Genomic DNA, 17043 nt, shown 5'->3' on the forward strand with positions numbered 1-17043 from the left:
ACTGATTTTCAGACTCTTTAGGCTCAATTGTCCTGGTCTGGTCAGACAGCCCTTGGCCCCAAACATGGATTAAAAAAAACTGTTTTGTTAACACCTCTATGTTTCCAGCCCACATCCGTCAACTGTTTTACGGCTTTTGAAACCCGTTTATATATTTTGCTTGAGAAAGATCTATGAGAAGCCGGAGACAAAATATACCAGCATGAATATATATTATAGATAGTCTGAAGAGCAGCGCACTTATCCCTAGAAAAGGGCAAAAAAGCCAGAGAGCTGCGGCAAAAAGTAATATCAGCATAAAGAACACGGAGCACTTGTGGGACTCAATTTATGTGCAAGTCGACGTTTTGGTCCTGCACAGAGGACCTTTATCAAGACAGTTGGGGAACTGTTTGTGATGTCTTGATAGATGTGTATTTGTGTGTACGTGCATCTGAGACATGCAAGTGCTGGGTGACCCGGTGTGTGTACCTTTGCCTTGCTATCCTGCCTAGCAACAGCAGCAGCATATACATGGGAGTGCCTCCTTCTCTTCACAGCTGATCTGCTGCCAGCTGTCTGCTAAAGATAAGAGGCCATTGCAGGCCATCTGTTTATGTAAGGGACACGTAGGCCGGCTTTTTCTCTATTTAACTAAAGACAAAAGAGCTGGGGGATACCAGGCCGAGTCTCGTCTGTTATTTGGCTATTGCTTCCAGCCCTGTCTGGGTAATGAAAAGCGACAGAGCCAGAGGTCGGACAAACTCTCCTGGATAACATTACCAATGGCTGCCTGTGACATTCTGACTTTTTGTTATGTAGTGGTCCTTTCATCATCTAATTAAAGTGGAAGTGGTACAAAACCATAACCCCACAGTACCTTGTTTTAGTCATATAGCAGAGTTTATGAAAGGCCACAGAAAGGGAAGGGACACTGCAATTGAGGCTATGGGAACATGATCTGTATTACTTATGAGCATAAATGGAAAAATGGATATACCTGGAGAATCCCATGCAAATTGTTTCTCCTTCACAACTCCCAGCACCACTTAACAACCCCTGGCTGCCGTTTAAAATCCCAGATATTAACACATTTGTGTTTTAAATAATTTCAGGATATAGAATTTACATAATTTTCTGTCAAAGAAACCCCATCTGATGCTGAAAGACCAGGGTCAATGACCTCCCCACCCTATACTAACTAAGACCCCAGAATCAATAAACCTTTGTACATAGCACCTCTTGGCCCCTAACTGAACAGGAGTGTGTGAAAAGGGCACAAGGCATAAATGACTGCTGAGAAACAGCACAATCAATTTCACACGGGCTGCATTCTGTCACCAGATAAATTCATTTAGGATTATGTGGTCTTTTACTTATAACAAACTTAAATCCAGTGCTGCTATGTTAAACATTGACAGCACAATAATGGACCCCATTGAGTTCTTACTGTTCCCGCTACACTTGTGCATGGATAACCGATATCCAGATATGACATTTGAAATGGAAATAAATATTTGGAGTTCTGAAATGGGGACAAGCAAAACTTGTGATAAGGGTACATACATATATACACATAGGGGCAGATTTATCAAAGGTTGAAGTGAATTTTTGAATTAAATAACGTTGAATTTAGAACATCAAAACATCAAACATCGAATAGGCCAAATTTGACTTCAATTCGAATTGAAAAACCTTCGAAAAGTCGACCACTTGAAAATCGAAGTACTGTCTCTTTAAAAAACTTCGACTTCGACACTTCGCCACCTTAAACCTGCCAAATTGCTGTTTAGCCTATGGGGGACCTCCTAGAACCTATCTGAGGCTTTTGGGCAAGTTTTGAGAAGTCAAAGTTTTTTTTCTGAAAAATCCTTCGAATCGCTCGATTCGAAGGGTTAAATTGTTCGATCGTACGTTTTTATTCGATGGTCGAATTTCGACGTTTTTTTACTTCGAAATTCGATCCTTGATAAATATGCCCCATACTGTATCTAATTTCCATCAAAAAATTTTTTTGATGAATAAATAATTTAAATTAAGCAACATTAACTTATATTAATTACATTTTAATGGCTTTACATGTATATATATATATATATATATATATATATATATATATATATATATATATATATATAAAATTGCTATTGACAGTAGCTTATTTCTGACTCCTAAAACATTGTAGCAGTAGCCAGCTGATTTACAGATGAAGCTCTGAATAAAGGGGAACTCCGGCTTGGAGAACAAAATTTGATAAAGAGGCCCACATAACACAGAAACCCCTAATATACCCATCACAGTTACTAGTTTCATCAAAAAGTATGAATAATGTCATTTTCTATGCTGAAATTCAGTTGTTTAACAGTTCTTCTCTTTCTGCATCATGTGAAATCCTGGCAGAGAAGGAGGGACTAAACACTGATGTTACAAATTGTAACAACTTCTCCACAGCTTCCAGACAGCATGCAGGAACTACATAACCCACAATGCATTGCACTGTGATGTTCTGTTCCTTATTGAAAGTTATGTTTGTGTGAAGTACCCCGTATCAAAAGGAGAATGGCTCTTTATACATTGTTTCAAGAGTCAGAGAAGAAAGCAACAAATATTGCTGTGTAGGGAGTCCATTAAAAGGAGAAAAGGCTCAGATTACACAGCAGATAAGCTCTGTAGAACATAATGGTGTTATCTGTTATCTACTATTTAACCTGTGCCATATAGCCATTTTTTTTTTAAATTTCCACCATTGCCACACAGCAGCTTGTTTATGTGAACTATAGTAATGTTTTCTAAAGCAAACATGTCAGTTTTACCAGTGCAGGGCAACACTACATGATATTTTCATTATTTTAAAATATTTAAATTTTTTGGTGTTACTGTTCCTTTAAGTGATACAGTATGTTGCTACAGTGACCGACAATGGGCTCAGTTAAACAGACATGGTAAGTGTAGGTTAGTAAATTATGCATTAAATGGCCAAATAAATAAAGTCTATAGGATATTTATCACAAACTGTTTAGCCACATCTTAGCAGACAGAACAAAGCCCATTATTGCTCTGCTTGGTTCAGACAAGTGCCTGCTGCTAAGATGATCCTTTGTGCCACTTGTAACCTGAAAGGCTCTTACACACTTACAGCAGTGATCCTGAAACAAAGGCACAAGCTGCTACTGAACAATAGGAGGGTGGCCATTGGATCATATAATGAGGATATGTGAATAGGGACTGACCATCTGATTCCTTGTTCTGCACTGGTTCTCATTAGCAACATTAAGTCTGCATTGAAAGCTTTAATCATTACACTAGCACTATAATAGCAACATGCATCTATTGCACTGGCTCTAGACTGTGGAGCAAGTAAATGTAAGTCATTTAGTGTGCAATTTTGGTGAGATACCAATTTTGGTTTAAGATATAGCAGCAGAACTATATGTGAGTGACTGCAAAAACCATTCTTTTCATTTACCTGCAACCTTGGTAAAAGTTAAAATGTGGGATCACAGTATAAATATTAAATCACTGCTTATTCCATTTTCCTTTTTTCTCATTTTAGCAAGTGTTCCTTAACTCATGCCTAATGTGCCCCTAAAGCAGTAAAGATAATGTAATCAAAGCAATAATATATGAGCAGAAATCGACACCCTGCCGAGGATCTTAGTTTGGAAGAAATATCACTTTTTTTAAAAGGGGACCTCAAGGTAAAAGGGTTATTGCATAATGAAAGGAAATGGAATTCTAAGTAAATTTCCAATATACATTAAAATGTTGCATTGGGTTTGAATTGCGAGCAAGTACTTTTCGTGATGTTTAGGAACCCTGGAGCTATCATCAGTGGCGTAACTAGATATTACTGGGCCCCGCAGCAGATAATTTGTCAGGCTCCCAGGTTGACCAGTTTTACCAATATTTATTTAAATTGTATATGAATTAGGACCTTGTGGGGCCCCTATTCCTCCTGGGCCCCCTGCAGCCACAGGGTCTGCTTCCTATATAGCTACATCACCTTGAAGGTAGGATCCTACAGTGGGATTCATCAAAAGGTGCATTGTACTTGCACCTAAATAATCATGCAAAGATGTCACTTCGATGATCACCGAAAGTGTTGTAAATGATTTTCAGTTTAATTGAACCTGGTTCATTAAAATGTGTAGGAGGCAATTGTGTGGGGTGCATCTCCCTCTCACTGCTGCAATTACCCTGGAATTATGGGGAAAAAAACAAATAACATGGAGACTTGCATCCAAAATGGCACACTGCACTTGAGCTCATAAATGACAGGTTTGCAGGCATTGTTCATGCTGTTCAGTTTGTGGTTTCTCTGTTTAACAAAACTAGCAAATTATGAAGTGAAAAGCTGCCAGTCCAGACTGGTATTTTAACCTAGTTGGTAAGAATAGAAAGCTGCCATAACACAAAGGATCAAAGCTAATTTTGTTTCCCTTTATTGGACCCACAGTTTGTCCTCACACAAACCCGCTCTCAAAAAAACAAATCAGGTCAGCCTGGCAGGCAGAGCAAGGTAATGCTGGGACACACAACTTTATCCTAGACGGGTCGCTGAGGTTACTTATACATTCTTACAGATAACTCTTATCTCGTCCAATGAATGTACAACTACGGGACAAGAATAACCAGCAACCCTATCATAATGTTGTATACTGCCAGACATTCTCGAAAGTCTTTAGGTTCTCAACTCTCTGGACTCAATAAACATGAAACAATAAATTGACAGCGGGTCGCTCACTTTAATACTGACTCGTAGTACTGTACAGACAGGGATACTCGTTGACAATTTGCAATTGGTTTTCATTTGTGTGTGGGACACACATTCTGCATCTGACTTATGATCACATATAAATGCTTATACATATGAAAAGACAAACATATTTTCCTATTAGAAATCTGCTTGACTGTAACAGATTTTATATTGGGGCAACTCACCATGAAAGGATCAACTAACAAAATAAAAATGTAGCCAATTTTAGCCCAGCAGACCAATTATTTGTTATATTTATGTATTCTTTACCAACCTTCCCTCTAATTTCTTCTAGACTGTGCACAAAAAAAAATTATTTTGTTCGAACACTTTAAACTTGTGTGCGCAGTTTTTAAAAAGGTGTGCTTACATCAGAATGAATATAAAATTTTGTTTTCACACAAATTTCTTTGTGCGCACCACAATTTGTTGTGCGAGTGCATGAGCTTACACCTTAGAGGGAACATTGTTCTTTACGCCATCTGGCTAAGTCTGAGCTTTATCACCTTTATCTTATCAAACGTCCAAGCTAATCACAGATGGTTAGGGAATGACCCTTTGTTCAGAGTGTATGTAGGTACGGTGGTTTTCTATACTATTGCAGGTGCCAGATGTCATTAATTTTCAAGGACAGTCACGGTTGTTTTTCTAAACATCGTCCAACACATTATTGCCCTGGAAGTATATAAATTTTCCTATGAAGCATTAGTTATTGATCTTGAATGGCATGGTTGCACAGTTCTGCTTCGCGGTCCGTAAACTTTGTTGTGCAATTAGACCATTCATGTTATTGTCCAAATGACACCAAGATTCTACCAATTGTCAAAGGGCCAATTGGGCAGATATCACAAAATACCCATGCGAGCCCAATCGTGCTATGCCTCACAATGCATCAGCCAAGTGAGAAACAAAGAACAAATTAAAATAGTATTCTGACTTTTCCTATCACCATCAGCAATAGCTATGCTCACAAGTGACTGTACTAAACTGCAAAAAATATTCAATGTCATCCTGACAGTTTGATAATAATGGTACAGCTATGGGGCCTGTTATCCATAATGCTCCGGACCTGGGGTTTTCTGGATAACGGATCTTTCTGTAATTTGGATCTTCATACCTTAAGTCTGCTAGAAAATCATGTAAACATAATATAAAGCCAATAGGCTGGTTTTGTTTCCAATAAGGATTAATTATATTTTAGATTAGATCAAGAACAATGTAATGTTTTATTATTACAGCCAAAAAGGAATTATTTTTTAAATATTTTGTACCCAGGACCTGTGACCTGATTATTCTGTTTTAAGTGGAACAAGTTTTTCAAACTTTTATTACGGTTTACAAATAAAATATATTGTATTATTGTAGCAGCAAATTTCAGTGTGTTAAAAGAAGATCTTGCCCTGATTTTTTTCCTGACATATAGCGGATACCTGGTTTAAAATATGTATAGGACGCATTTAAAATATCTACCTTGTATCTCTAAATAGGTTAAAAAAATGGATGGTATGCTAGGCTAGAGGGGATGAAACTGCCTGTAACTTTAGGTAAGTCCCTTGCTTTTCTTTTATATATTAAAAACCTGCAGTGTGTCATGAATGTTTTTCATTATTCGGTCAATTTGGTTTGTAGGGAAACAAACAGAGCAGCAAAATCAAAGAGAAATAGCACAAAATGGTAAAAAGATGCTTCTTTCCATGGCAAGAGAGGATATAAATAACTCTTTTTAAAGCACATGCATGTTGGTTCAGCAAAAAACAGCACACTCAATATTTCCTCAAGAGTTACGAGCAAAAGAAAAAACTGCCAAAAGATGACGAAATGTCACTATGAAAGCACACCAGATGCTTTACACAGCAGTTTTTTGGAGGTAAAACTTTACCAAAAGCATGTTGTTCAACAAAATCAGCATCTCAGCAATGATTCAGGATTAAGAAATGAAATAAATAACTGATTACAGGGTGATTATTTTGCTGCAGTATTTGTTATGTGAAATCATTTCCTAATTACAGTTGTTAAGTGTTGAGTCACAGTGTTTTGTTCACTTTAAGGCGACACCTATACATGTATAACTAGATGGTGTAATGTACATGTAGGCCTTAATTACACTACACAGAAAATCCTACTCCATCTGTCAGATCCTGTCTCACTGAAGGACTGGATCTGTCAATTTTTCTATCATACCATTGTGAATGGAAATCAGGCATACACTGAGAAGCATACCATGGAGATGAGCGAAGATGCAATATTTGGATGGCAGGTCAGATCAGACTGTCTGTAGCGTAAATGAGACCTTAAAGGCATTTAAGCCGACTGTTGACATACAAGCCAGTAATGCTCACTGTCTGTTAGCTGGCTAGTAAACCCTGGAGGGTATACTTGTAAGTGTGGCTGGAATGGAATCCTGGCAAATTCAACTGTGGATACCTCCATCAGGTGGAGAGAGAATGAGGTCCCTTAATTATATTTGTGTGTGTGATATGGCTATTTACAATGGATTACTGCAACATTCCAACTGCCATTATAAGCATACTAAGTAATCAGGCAGCTGTCTGGCAAGCAGTAAAGGCTGTCAAAACATTGTGAGCCAAAAACCTCCAACCAACCAAGATGCTTTACTTCCAGGTTTCATCACATCCATATCTCCAGCACAAGGATTTTCTCCCTATCTTGGACAATGCAGGTCATTTCTATTGACTGTTTTTTCAGACCTTCAATGTCAACTATCAAATACAAAATGTATACTAATGTCAATAAAAGATTACCTTAATGCTCACTAAAGGATTGTAGCATTATAAGGCAGGGACCTCTTCTGTACAATGACCCTGGAAATACTGATGAACCCTTTTACCTGAACATTTATTGCTAGCTTTCTTGAACAGTATTTAAGGTAAACAGTCCGAAGTGCAATATAGTATACTCATGGGACATAATTAAACAGTGTAGATTTGGCCCTTTGGACAATATTCTGGGTGCTTGTAAAAACCTGCTGAATTGTATATGCTTACAGCAACATAATAGAGGGTTCACATGTCATGCACAGGGAACACCTTGTCATACAGTCACATGAAATGTCATAGGGAGGGGATAATCAACTTGCAACTCTGTAGATATAGTGTTGTTGAAGTACAACATTCAAAACCCTTGCAACCAACCATAAAAAAAGATTTGATCAGATGTAGTGAAAACACAGGTCTGACACGTTGCTATGGGCTACTGGACTGGTGTTAGTAATTAATGGTGTCTGTACAAATATATAAAAGTCACAGACTACTAGAAACAAAAGTGACTTATTACAAGTTTGGCTCTGACTGAAATAGGGTCAATAGTCTGTAGTGCAAATCAGGGAGTGCTTGGATCAGTACAACTGCAATACATTGTACTAAGCAGTCACAACCGATCTCAACGACTGTGATCAGATGCGGTTATTACTGAAAACAAAATATCTGGATCATTACATATTCTGGCAGCAAATTATAAGGATGAAAAATAAGACACAAACACATAAGTGAAATAAAAGCTATACAGTTGTTTACTTTTAAATTAACTTTTACTATGGTGTCGAGAGTCATATTCCGAGGAAATCTGCAACTGGTTTTCATTTTTTATTATTTGTGTTTTATGAGTTACTGAGCTTTTTATTCAGCAGGTCTCCAGTTTGCAATTCTAGAAATCTGGTTGCTAGGGTTCAAATTACCCTAGCAACCATGCAGTGATTTGAATGAGTATGAATACCAGAGGACCTGAATTGAAGTAACAAACCAGTGCAGGGCAACACTACATTATATTTTCATTACTTTAAAACACTTTCATTTTTTGGTGTTACTGTTCCTTAAGACATAGCCACAGTATGTAAGTAAGTAGGTGTATTTATCCTGCTGAAGAATACAAGTGTACTCCTTTATAGAAGGGGAATGTGTACTGCAGTAATCTTAGGGAAAATAAACAATTCAAACATGCTTATTCAATATTAGTTTATTGGTTGACACCCTGGTCCGTTGCCTCGGACACTCAGCAAATAAATTCACAACTAGAATGGTACAGACTAAGTCTCTTTGGCACATGTTGCCTAAAGAGATTTAAGAAAATTTGAAAACCCTTTCTGCAACCCACACCCGCCACCATGAATGATATAGGTCCCTCAATCTAAACCAAACTCCTTCTTCTTATCTGTCTTTCCTGCCTTTTTCCTTTCCTCTTTTGTTCTTAATATCAACTAAAATAAAAACTATTTGTTTATTACAGCGTCAGATTGGGGGGGGGGCTGCCATCTCAGGAGCCCTGTCTCAGTCTTGGGGGAAGTAAGGGAGAGCGGCTATAGTGTCAGGTGGCAAGGAGGGTCTGGGTCTGTACGGTCCATGAGGGCTGGGGCCCACAAGGTTTTTTTTCACGGTGTCTGACCATAGTTTAGTAGACCTTACCTTAAAAGAGAAGGAAAGGCTAAAACTAAGTAAGCTTTATCAGAAAGGTCTATATAAATACACCAGTAAACCCTCAAATTAATGCTGCTCTGAGTCCTCTGTCAAAATAAACAAAGCATTTCTTTCCTTCTATTGTGTATACATGGGCTTCTGTATCAGACTTCCTGTTTCAGCTTAAACCTCCAGGGCTAGGGCTTGAGCATGCTCAGTTTGTTCCTCTCTCCTTCTCCCCTCCCTTCTGTAATCAGAGCCCAGAGCTATGAGTGAACAGGGACTCAGGCAGGAAGCGATATCAAACCAAGCTAATATGGCAGCCGCTATCCTTAACAAACCTGTTTACTTTGGTATGGTAAAGCATTCTGCAGAATAAATATAGTGTTATAGCTTGGACTATTGTGGCTAATCTATTGGACGACCAATACAGGGGACTAATCTTTGCTGAAATACACTCAGCTTTATATTTTGGGTGTAACTATACAAGAAGTACACCCTGTGGCTACAGTGGCAGCAGAAGTGTAGCACTCCGCATATTTTATATTGGTAAATCAGGTTAACTTGTGTTTGTTTTGGAGGCCCTAAAAATTAATTTGCTGTGGGGTCTTGAAACATCTAGTCATTCCAATAATTCTGGCTATTTAGTAAGACATTACACATGACATGAGGCAGTTCAGCACTACAACAGCATTCTATATCTGCATTAAAACATGGTGTATAATGCGACAGAACTGCTATTGGGCCCATTCAAGCACAGATTTGTTATTGAGCCTCACAGATGACTTTGCAGTTCTTTTCTTTCCCCTCTCGGAATGTCTGGGACAAACTGCTCACAAGTTCAACCGACTTCTAGAGAATAAACTGGGAACGCTGCCAACACAAGCAAGCTTCTGTTTACAACCCCCGCGGGTACATCTGGGAATTGTAGTCCTACTTGCTTCAACCTGAAGGCACGAAACAAAGACAGCGAACTACAAGCCCCGAAAGCCGGAAATCAACGCCATGGAGCCGAATGTCAACGGCGGAGGGTTTTCCTAGAATCCCGTGACGCGATACGAACGCGAGCCAATGGGGACGCGGCAAAAGCAATGTCAACAAACAAGAAGCAAGCCCACGTGACAGGGAAGACCGCCTCTGGTAAAAGGGATCAGACGATGAGGAGGCGTATAGAGGAGGACTGTTTCCATCGAATTATACATATCTAGCAGATGATTTGCATTATTAAGATTACATAACTAACAACCACGTGACTAATATACGTGACAAATAATGCGGTACCACATGAAACAAAATACACTGAAAGAACGCCCACAATAAAGGTTGTGTTCAACTGCAGCTCCCATATACGAACAGCCAGCAGGAGCCCTTCAAGCAGGGGATCCTGAACATCTTCATATCATTATTAATTGCTTAGTAAGATTTAAAAAAAAAAGTTTTCTTACCTGAAAATCATAAAGAGCTACAATATTCTCATGTTTCAGTTCCTATGTAAGAATAGAGACAGTTAATTAGAGTGTATATATGTATATATTATATAGCACCCCCAGCATGCCAATATGACACTGTATTTACCTTCAGTATTTTGATTTCCTTTCCTAGGAGAGTCTGAGACTTTGCCAAGTTCTTCTTGTTGATGCATTTCACCGCTACTTCCAAATCCTGCTTCTAGAGAAGAAATGCAAGCAGAACAGAGTGTATCACTAGGTGGGCCCAGGATTACAACAAACTGGGTTGGATTTCATATGACAGGATCCTATTGAGGCAAGTCTATTGAGGTACCCTAGTCCCACTTGTCCAGACTTGCCCTTGCCTGTGCAAATCAATGGCCATAATGTAATACAGCTCAAAGCTGAACTAGTGCTCATTTGGGAGAATTAACAGTGGCATTGACAGCTTGGTGCCAAAACAAGATATTTTTTTTTCTAGCCAAGGTAAAGATTCCAAGAATGGGTCTAATATTAGCAGACAACCTGTTTTATAGTAGAGATGTACCTATTAAATTGCAGAGTTATGTCCCATGCTAACTAGGTCATGTGCTATTAGTCAGATCATTCCCACTGTTTGCAATCTCCTGGCTTGTATTTAGAAGTTGCTTCTCATTAGACCATCTCATTCCTATACGACCAGTTTGTTTCTATAGCTCAGGTCACACTATGTACTATAAAAAGCAAGTAGTGGCAGAAGTAGCAAGTCATATTGCAACCTTGATGCTGCCCCTGTTAGCCATGGCATAAAACTAAAGTGCTGCCTGTCATTTTTGTCCTACCAGACACCTTTTAAGAATCAGATTGGACTGAACCACATTCAACTCTTTTTTTTGCATAATGAGAGATGTAATCCCAAGCAACATTCTAATATACATTCACTACAACAATGACAATGGGTTTGAAGTTATAAGTAGCTATATATCCGCTAATGAAAGCAACATCTGTCTAGTTGTTTATATGGACTGCACTCCTGGTTCTGACTCCTGGAACAATGTTGCAGCAGCCAGTTGAAAAATAGGCCTGGAGGAGACCTGATTTCTGCTACATTGTTCCAAGAGTTAGAACTAGAGAACAGAAAGGGATAAACAGTATTAAGCATTGTTTTAAACTGCAGTTACAACAAGACAGGCCCAATGGGATCTAAAAAAAAAACCACACTAACAAAACAGATTGTTCACCATTTTAGTAGTATGTTATAGAATGGCCAATTATTTTCAATTGGTCTTCATTGTTTATTTCTTATAGTTTTTTTTTTTAATTATTTGCCTTTATCTTCTGACTCTTTCCTGCTTTCAAATCGGGGTCACTGACCCCATCTTAAAGCAAACGCTCTGTAAGTCTACATAAATATTATTATGCCTGCTTTTTATTACTCATCTTTGTATTCAGACCCTTTCCTATTCATATTTCAGTCTCTTGTATAAATCAATGCACAGTTGCTAGGGTAATTCGGACCCTAGCAACCAGATTGCCAAAACTGCACACTGGAGAGCTCTGAATAAAAAAGCTAAATCACTCCAAAAACCATAAATAATAAAAAATGAAACCCATTTGCAAATTGTCTTAGAATATCCGCCTCTATGTCATACTAAATGTTGACTGAAAGGTGAAGAACCCCTTTAATGTATGGCTATGTAATAATTGTAGTTACTAGCCAACTTTCAGTAAGTGTCTGAGCATAGAACATCAGCCAACCAGATGCTGAGCTGCCCAAGTCAAAGAGAGGCTTGTGGGAGCTGGAGGGTCGCAGCTAGTCTGTGTGTAGCAATATATATACAGGGAGCTGTACCTCTTTATGTCTGCCTTTAAAAACAACAGCAAAGGCTCCATGGCCGATCAGATCCTTCCGGCTGAACTCAAACTTGCCCACGGACTCCATGTTGAGGTGCTGGAAGCAATAGATGAAGCGGCGGTGCTGGGGGTTCGGAGGGGAAAGAGAAGGGGTGAGAGTCAAGAGCTGGGCACCAGCTGGAAAAGGAGGGCCGCTCTCCTGTCAACCTCTCGGCAACTGAGGATCACACTCCTGGGGCTCACTTGCATTGGCTGTTGCTGCCAGCTCTGTGCGCTTCCCTGAGGCATGTTACTGGGTGTAGGACGGGGTACAGTGGCTTTGGAAGGGGACGCGGATCCCCTAGAAGCGGAGGAGATGAGGGTGCCCCGTTGGGCACTGCCCCCACACTGGCATGGTGATGCAACTTGGGTCACAGCAATGGCACCTTCACAACGAAAACGATCTTCAAGCCGTCGGCCCCGCTGCTTGTAGAGAACAAAGTGGGGGAGGCCTCCTGTTCTGTATGTATCCAGGTGATGGAGGCAGTCGTTGTGCTGCTTCTCCTGTCACTGAAAGCTAATAAGGGGCCCACAGGCGGCGCTTTCACAGCGCAGAGCTTCGCGCACGCGCAGATGCTCACTGGTGTTTCGAACGGTGCGCATGCGCAGAGAAAGTTGCCGGCGACGGTACAGGATATTGAGACAGCGTCTGTGTTTCTTATACTAGACAACATGCCCACGTACTGGAAACTTGTGCAGCTAGTGGTTTACTTTCTACTCATTTCATGCTTTTCTCTTACCCTTCTGCCGGCTAAAAGATACTTTTTACAAACAAAGGATTGCCTTCTGTTTATAGTTGGATACATGCAATGCCTTGTGTCGTGCTGGTTACACTTCCTAATCCCTATAGGCGTGTATGTGAAACAGTGCCATCTAGTGGCTACATTCATGTGTAGAAAGCTGCATGTCTTCTGGAAATGACCATTACAGAAATACATACTTTTTGGAAAGAGAGATAGACCACGCCCATTTTATGACCACGCCCCTTAATTACCATGTTCATATTACAAAATTTGGCAGGTGTTATTACCGTTTTGCTAATAAAGGTGAATAACTCTTTAAGCTGCAAGTCAGTTTCCCCAAGATACCTGCTTATATTTAATTGTTACAATTGTTGCTTTGCTTAGCTTTAATTGTTACAATTGTTGCTTTGCATAGTTTAAATTGTTACAATTGTTTCTTTGCTTGATTTAAATTGTTACAATCGTTTCTTTGCTTATCTGAAATGGTTACAAAAGTATTTAAGTGCCCTGACACATATTCTGGGCTCTCTGCCAAAAGCCAATACGTTTTAGAAACTTTGTATCTTTTTCTGGCTGTTCAGTGCAGGAGATCAAAGAGAAAGTGGGACATTTCAGTAACAATCCGGGACTACGGGCTGAGCAGTCAAAATCTGGACTGTCCCACGATAAACAGAACAGTTGGGAGCTGTGTAAATACCCCATACCATAGGATTTAAATAGTGCCTACATATGGAAAGCTTTACAGAGTGTATATATAGATTGTAAGCTCTATGAGGCTTACTTCCAAATGGCACTTTTTATATTTATACTTATTTATTATAATGCCTGTCCTCTTTGTGTGTGTGTTTTTTTACATTGTAAAATTGTGCAAACTGTGTATCCCAGTAGCACTATATAAATACAGTTATGCGTACATATGTATATTTAATCTTTTTAATATACAAGTTATTTATATTGTGTCAATGCAAACACACCATGTTACCCTGTGTAGCTGTGTTAAAGGGGTTGTTTACCGTTAAATGAACTGTTAGTACGATGTAGAGAGTGATATTCTGAGACAATTTGCTGTTGGTTTTAATTTTTTATTAATCATGGGGTTCAAGTTATTTAGCTTTTTATTCAGCAGCTTTCCAGTTTGAAATTTCAGCGATCTGGTTGCTAGGGTTCCAATTACCCTAGCAACCATGACTTGCTTTAGATAAGAGACTGCAATATGAATAGGAGAGGGCCTGAATAGAAAGATGAGTAATAAAAAGTAGCATAGCAATACAATTGTAGCCTTCCAGAGCATTTGTTTTTTAGATGGCCATTTGAAAATTGGTTAGAATTAACCATTCTATAACATACTAAATGTTAACTTAAATATGAACGACCCCTTTAAATGTATCAACTAGTAGCATAGGAATCCTTTACCATTACCAAATGCAGAATACATGGTTATGTACAAGTTATGGTTAAATGTCCTATTGTTTTCAGCTTTTTAATTGCATTTTATATTTTTTTTAATTACTTGATTTTCTCTTCTGCCTTTTTCTAGCTTTCAAATGGGGATCACTGACCCCAGCAGCCAAAACATTATTGATTGATGAGTATTGTTACTGTTACATTTGAATTCATTTTTCCTGTCTTTTCAGGCCCTCTTCTATTCATCTTTCTGTCTCTCATCAAAATCATTGACTAGTTACTAGAGTAACCAGTCAACATTTCTTAACAGAAAGCTAAATAATTAAAAAAATAGATAAATAAAAAATGAAGATCAATTACAAACTGTCTCAGAATATTGTTATCTACATTATACTAAATGTTACTTTAAAGGTGAACTACCCCTTTAACTATTATTTCCAGAGCGGTTATGAGGCAGGGCTCAAGATTATATAATTCATGTTATTATTTCAGCCATCAGGCACATTTAAGGGAATATGAGATAGGCTGATAGGCATCCTGGGCATCTTACTGAATCACAACAGCATTTAGAAAGATACCAAAGGCATCACAGTAAGGTGTGTTTCACCCATGAATCAGACACTGAATCACTCATTCCATCTGTCCATCCATTCATAGTAAATAGGAAAGCTCCATCCACAAAGAGAGCACCATTGTGTATGAATATATGACAGTATAACAGGCTCGGTGAAAACAAAATTCACCTTGCCCTTGATGGTTATTACTTTATTTAAATACTGACAGTGAAATGTGCTAAAGCACTTCAGCTCATCTGGGGGATTTGGAGCTTCTCTGCAGCCCAGATTAATGTGTCACTTACCTAGGAAAAAACACTTTTTCCAAGATAAGTGAGAAAGCGAATGAGTTCCATGTCAGATTGATGACCCCATTCTGTTAAACTGCTAGACATTTAGGGGAGTGACCACTATGGAAAGCACTGCAAATTAGCCTTTCAACTAAAGTGTGACTGTCCCTATGAGTATCCTGGTGATTGAAGCACAAAGAGATAATATTGCAAAGTTACAAGTGTGTCAGAAAAGGTCTTGCTTTTGTGCCTGTGCCAGCTTCCAATGTCAGGAAAAGGGGACTAAATAGGGTAAAAAAGATCTTGGGTGGGACATATTGCAGGGAACTAAACTATGCTAATATTAATCCCATAAAGAAAGTAAATTGTTACTGTTACATCCAAGAACTGTGCTAGTAAGACATAGAGCATTGCTGCTAGTGAGTCAGACAGACCCCACATGTCACCATTGCAGAAGTTTTTCACAGTTTTTCATGCCTGCTGCATTTTTTCTTTCAATATAAAATGTATAACTGTTGAAAACTCTATTTGCTGTATTCCTCAGTAGGTGCTCCTATTCTAAGGGAGTGTGCCAAAAAAAAAAATATTCATTGTTTTAATAGTGAGTCTTTGGGTGGTAGCTTTTCCTGATCCCTCGAAGTAATTAGGGTATTTTATTAGCTTTACCCTATAATAGAGATGCCTTATAGATGAAATTTCATAATTTCATTCAGCATGAAAAAAGCTCATTGTGTTTTTGTATTATTTTGTTCAGTTAACAAATCAGGATGTCCCTTTAATATGAACGAATAGGCCTTTGAAACATTATATTATGATTGTGTTATGTTATGTAATGTTATTATGCATTTCCTTGTAATGTGCTTGTCATCTAATAATTATTTTATGAAATCATGGGAATGGTAACTTGGATGTTGTGACATTTGATAAACAAATGCAATACCTTTTATGTTACAGGTATAGGTCATCCAGAATGCTCGGGACCTGGTGTTTTCTGGATAATGGATCTTTCTGTAATTTGGATCTTCATACCTTAAGTGTACCAGAAAATCATGTAAACATTAATTAACCCCATAGGCTGGTTTTGCTTCCAAATAGGGATTATTTATATCTTAGTTTGGATCAAGTGCAAGGTACTATTTTATTATCACAGAGAAAAGGGAAATCATTTTTTAAAATTGTTATTATTTGTATACAATGGAGTTGGCCTTTACTTACTTCAGAGCTTTCTGGATAACAGGTTCCCATACCAGTATATTTTATAGGTGGCCATAATCAAAGTAATTACCTATTTGTGCATGTAAACCTGACCTAAACCTAAACATGGGAAAGTTGTGCTCAACACTAATTTTTAAAAACATTAAGTGGTGTGCAATGAGGTTGTGACCACAAAATTCACATAGACAAATACAAGAGTCCCTCTGCACTTAACCCATTATCAATATATGAAGGACATTGAAACATTTTGTGCCTTAAGCTACTAAAAATGACTTACCCTTTAAACAAAACAGGGATTGTTTGTCCATATATTGCAATATATTTCTCTCAGAAGAGAATCCTCCTTCAATGTTTTTAAAACAAAACTCAAAGA

General features: G+C 38.4%; 1 protein-coding gene across 2 annotated transcripts in view; it reads right to left on the reverse strand.

Moving 5' to 3' along the window:
* The window catches only part of ulk1.L (unc-51 like autophagy activating kinase 1 L homeolog), a 50693-nt gene extending 37640 nt beyond the window's left edge, over window positions 1–13053 (reverse strand). For both annotated transcript variants that reach the window (XM_018262399.2, XM_018262392.2), the window contains exons 1-3: window positions 12424–13053; window positions 10720–10812; window positions 10590–10631 (exon numbers count right to left, since the gene is read on the reverse strand). In XM_018262399.2, the coding sequence (XP_018117888.1) occupies window positions 10590–10631; window positions 10720–10812; window positions 12424–12513 (225 nt within the window). In that variant the 5' untranslated portion in view covers window positions 12514–13053. The remainder of the gene's footprint in view (window positions 1–10589; window positions 10632–10719; window positions 10813–12423) is intronic.
* Between the last annotated feature and the right edge of the window lie 3990 nt (window positions 13054–17043).

Source organism: Xenopus laevis, chromosome 1L (assembly GCF_017654675.1).
Source record: "Xenopus laevis strain J_2021 chromosome 1L, Xenopus_laevis_v10.1, whole genome shotgun sequence".
Lineage (NCBI taxonomy): Eukaryota > Metazoa > Chordata > Amphibia > Anura > Pipidae > Xenopus > Xenopus laevis.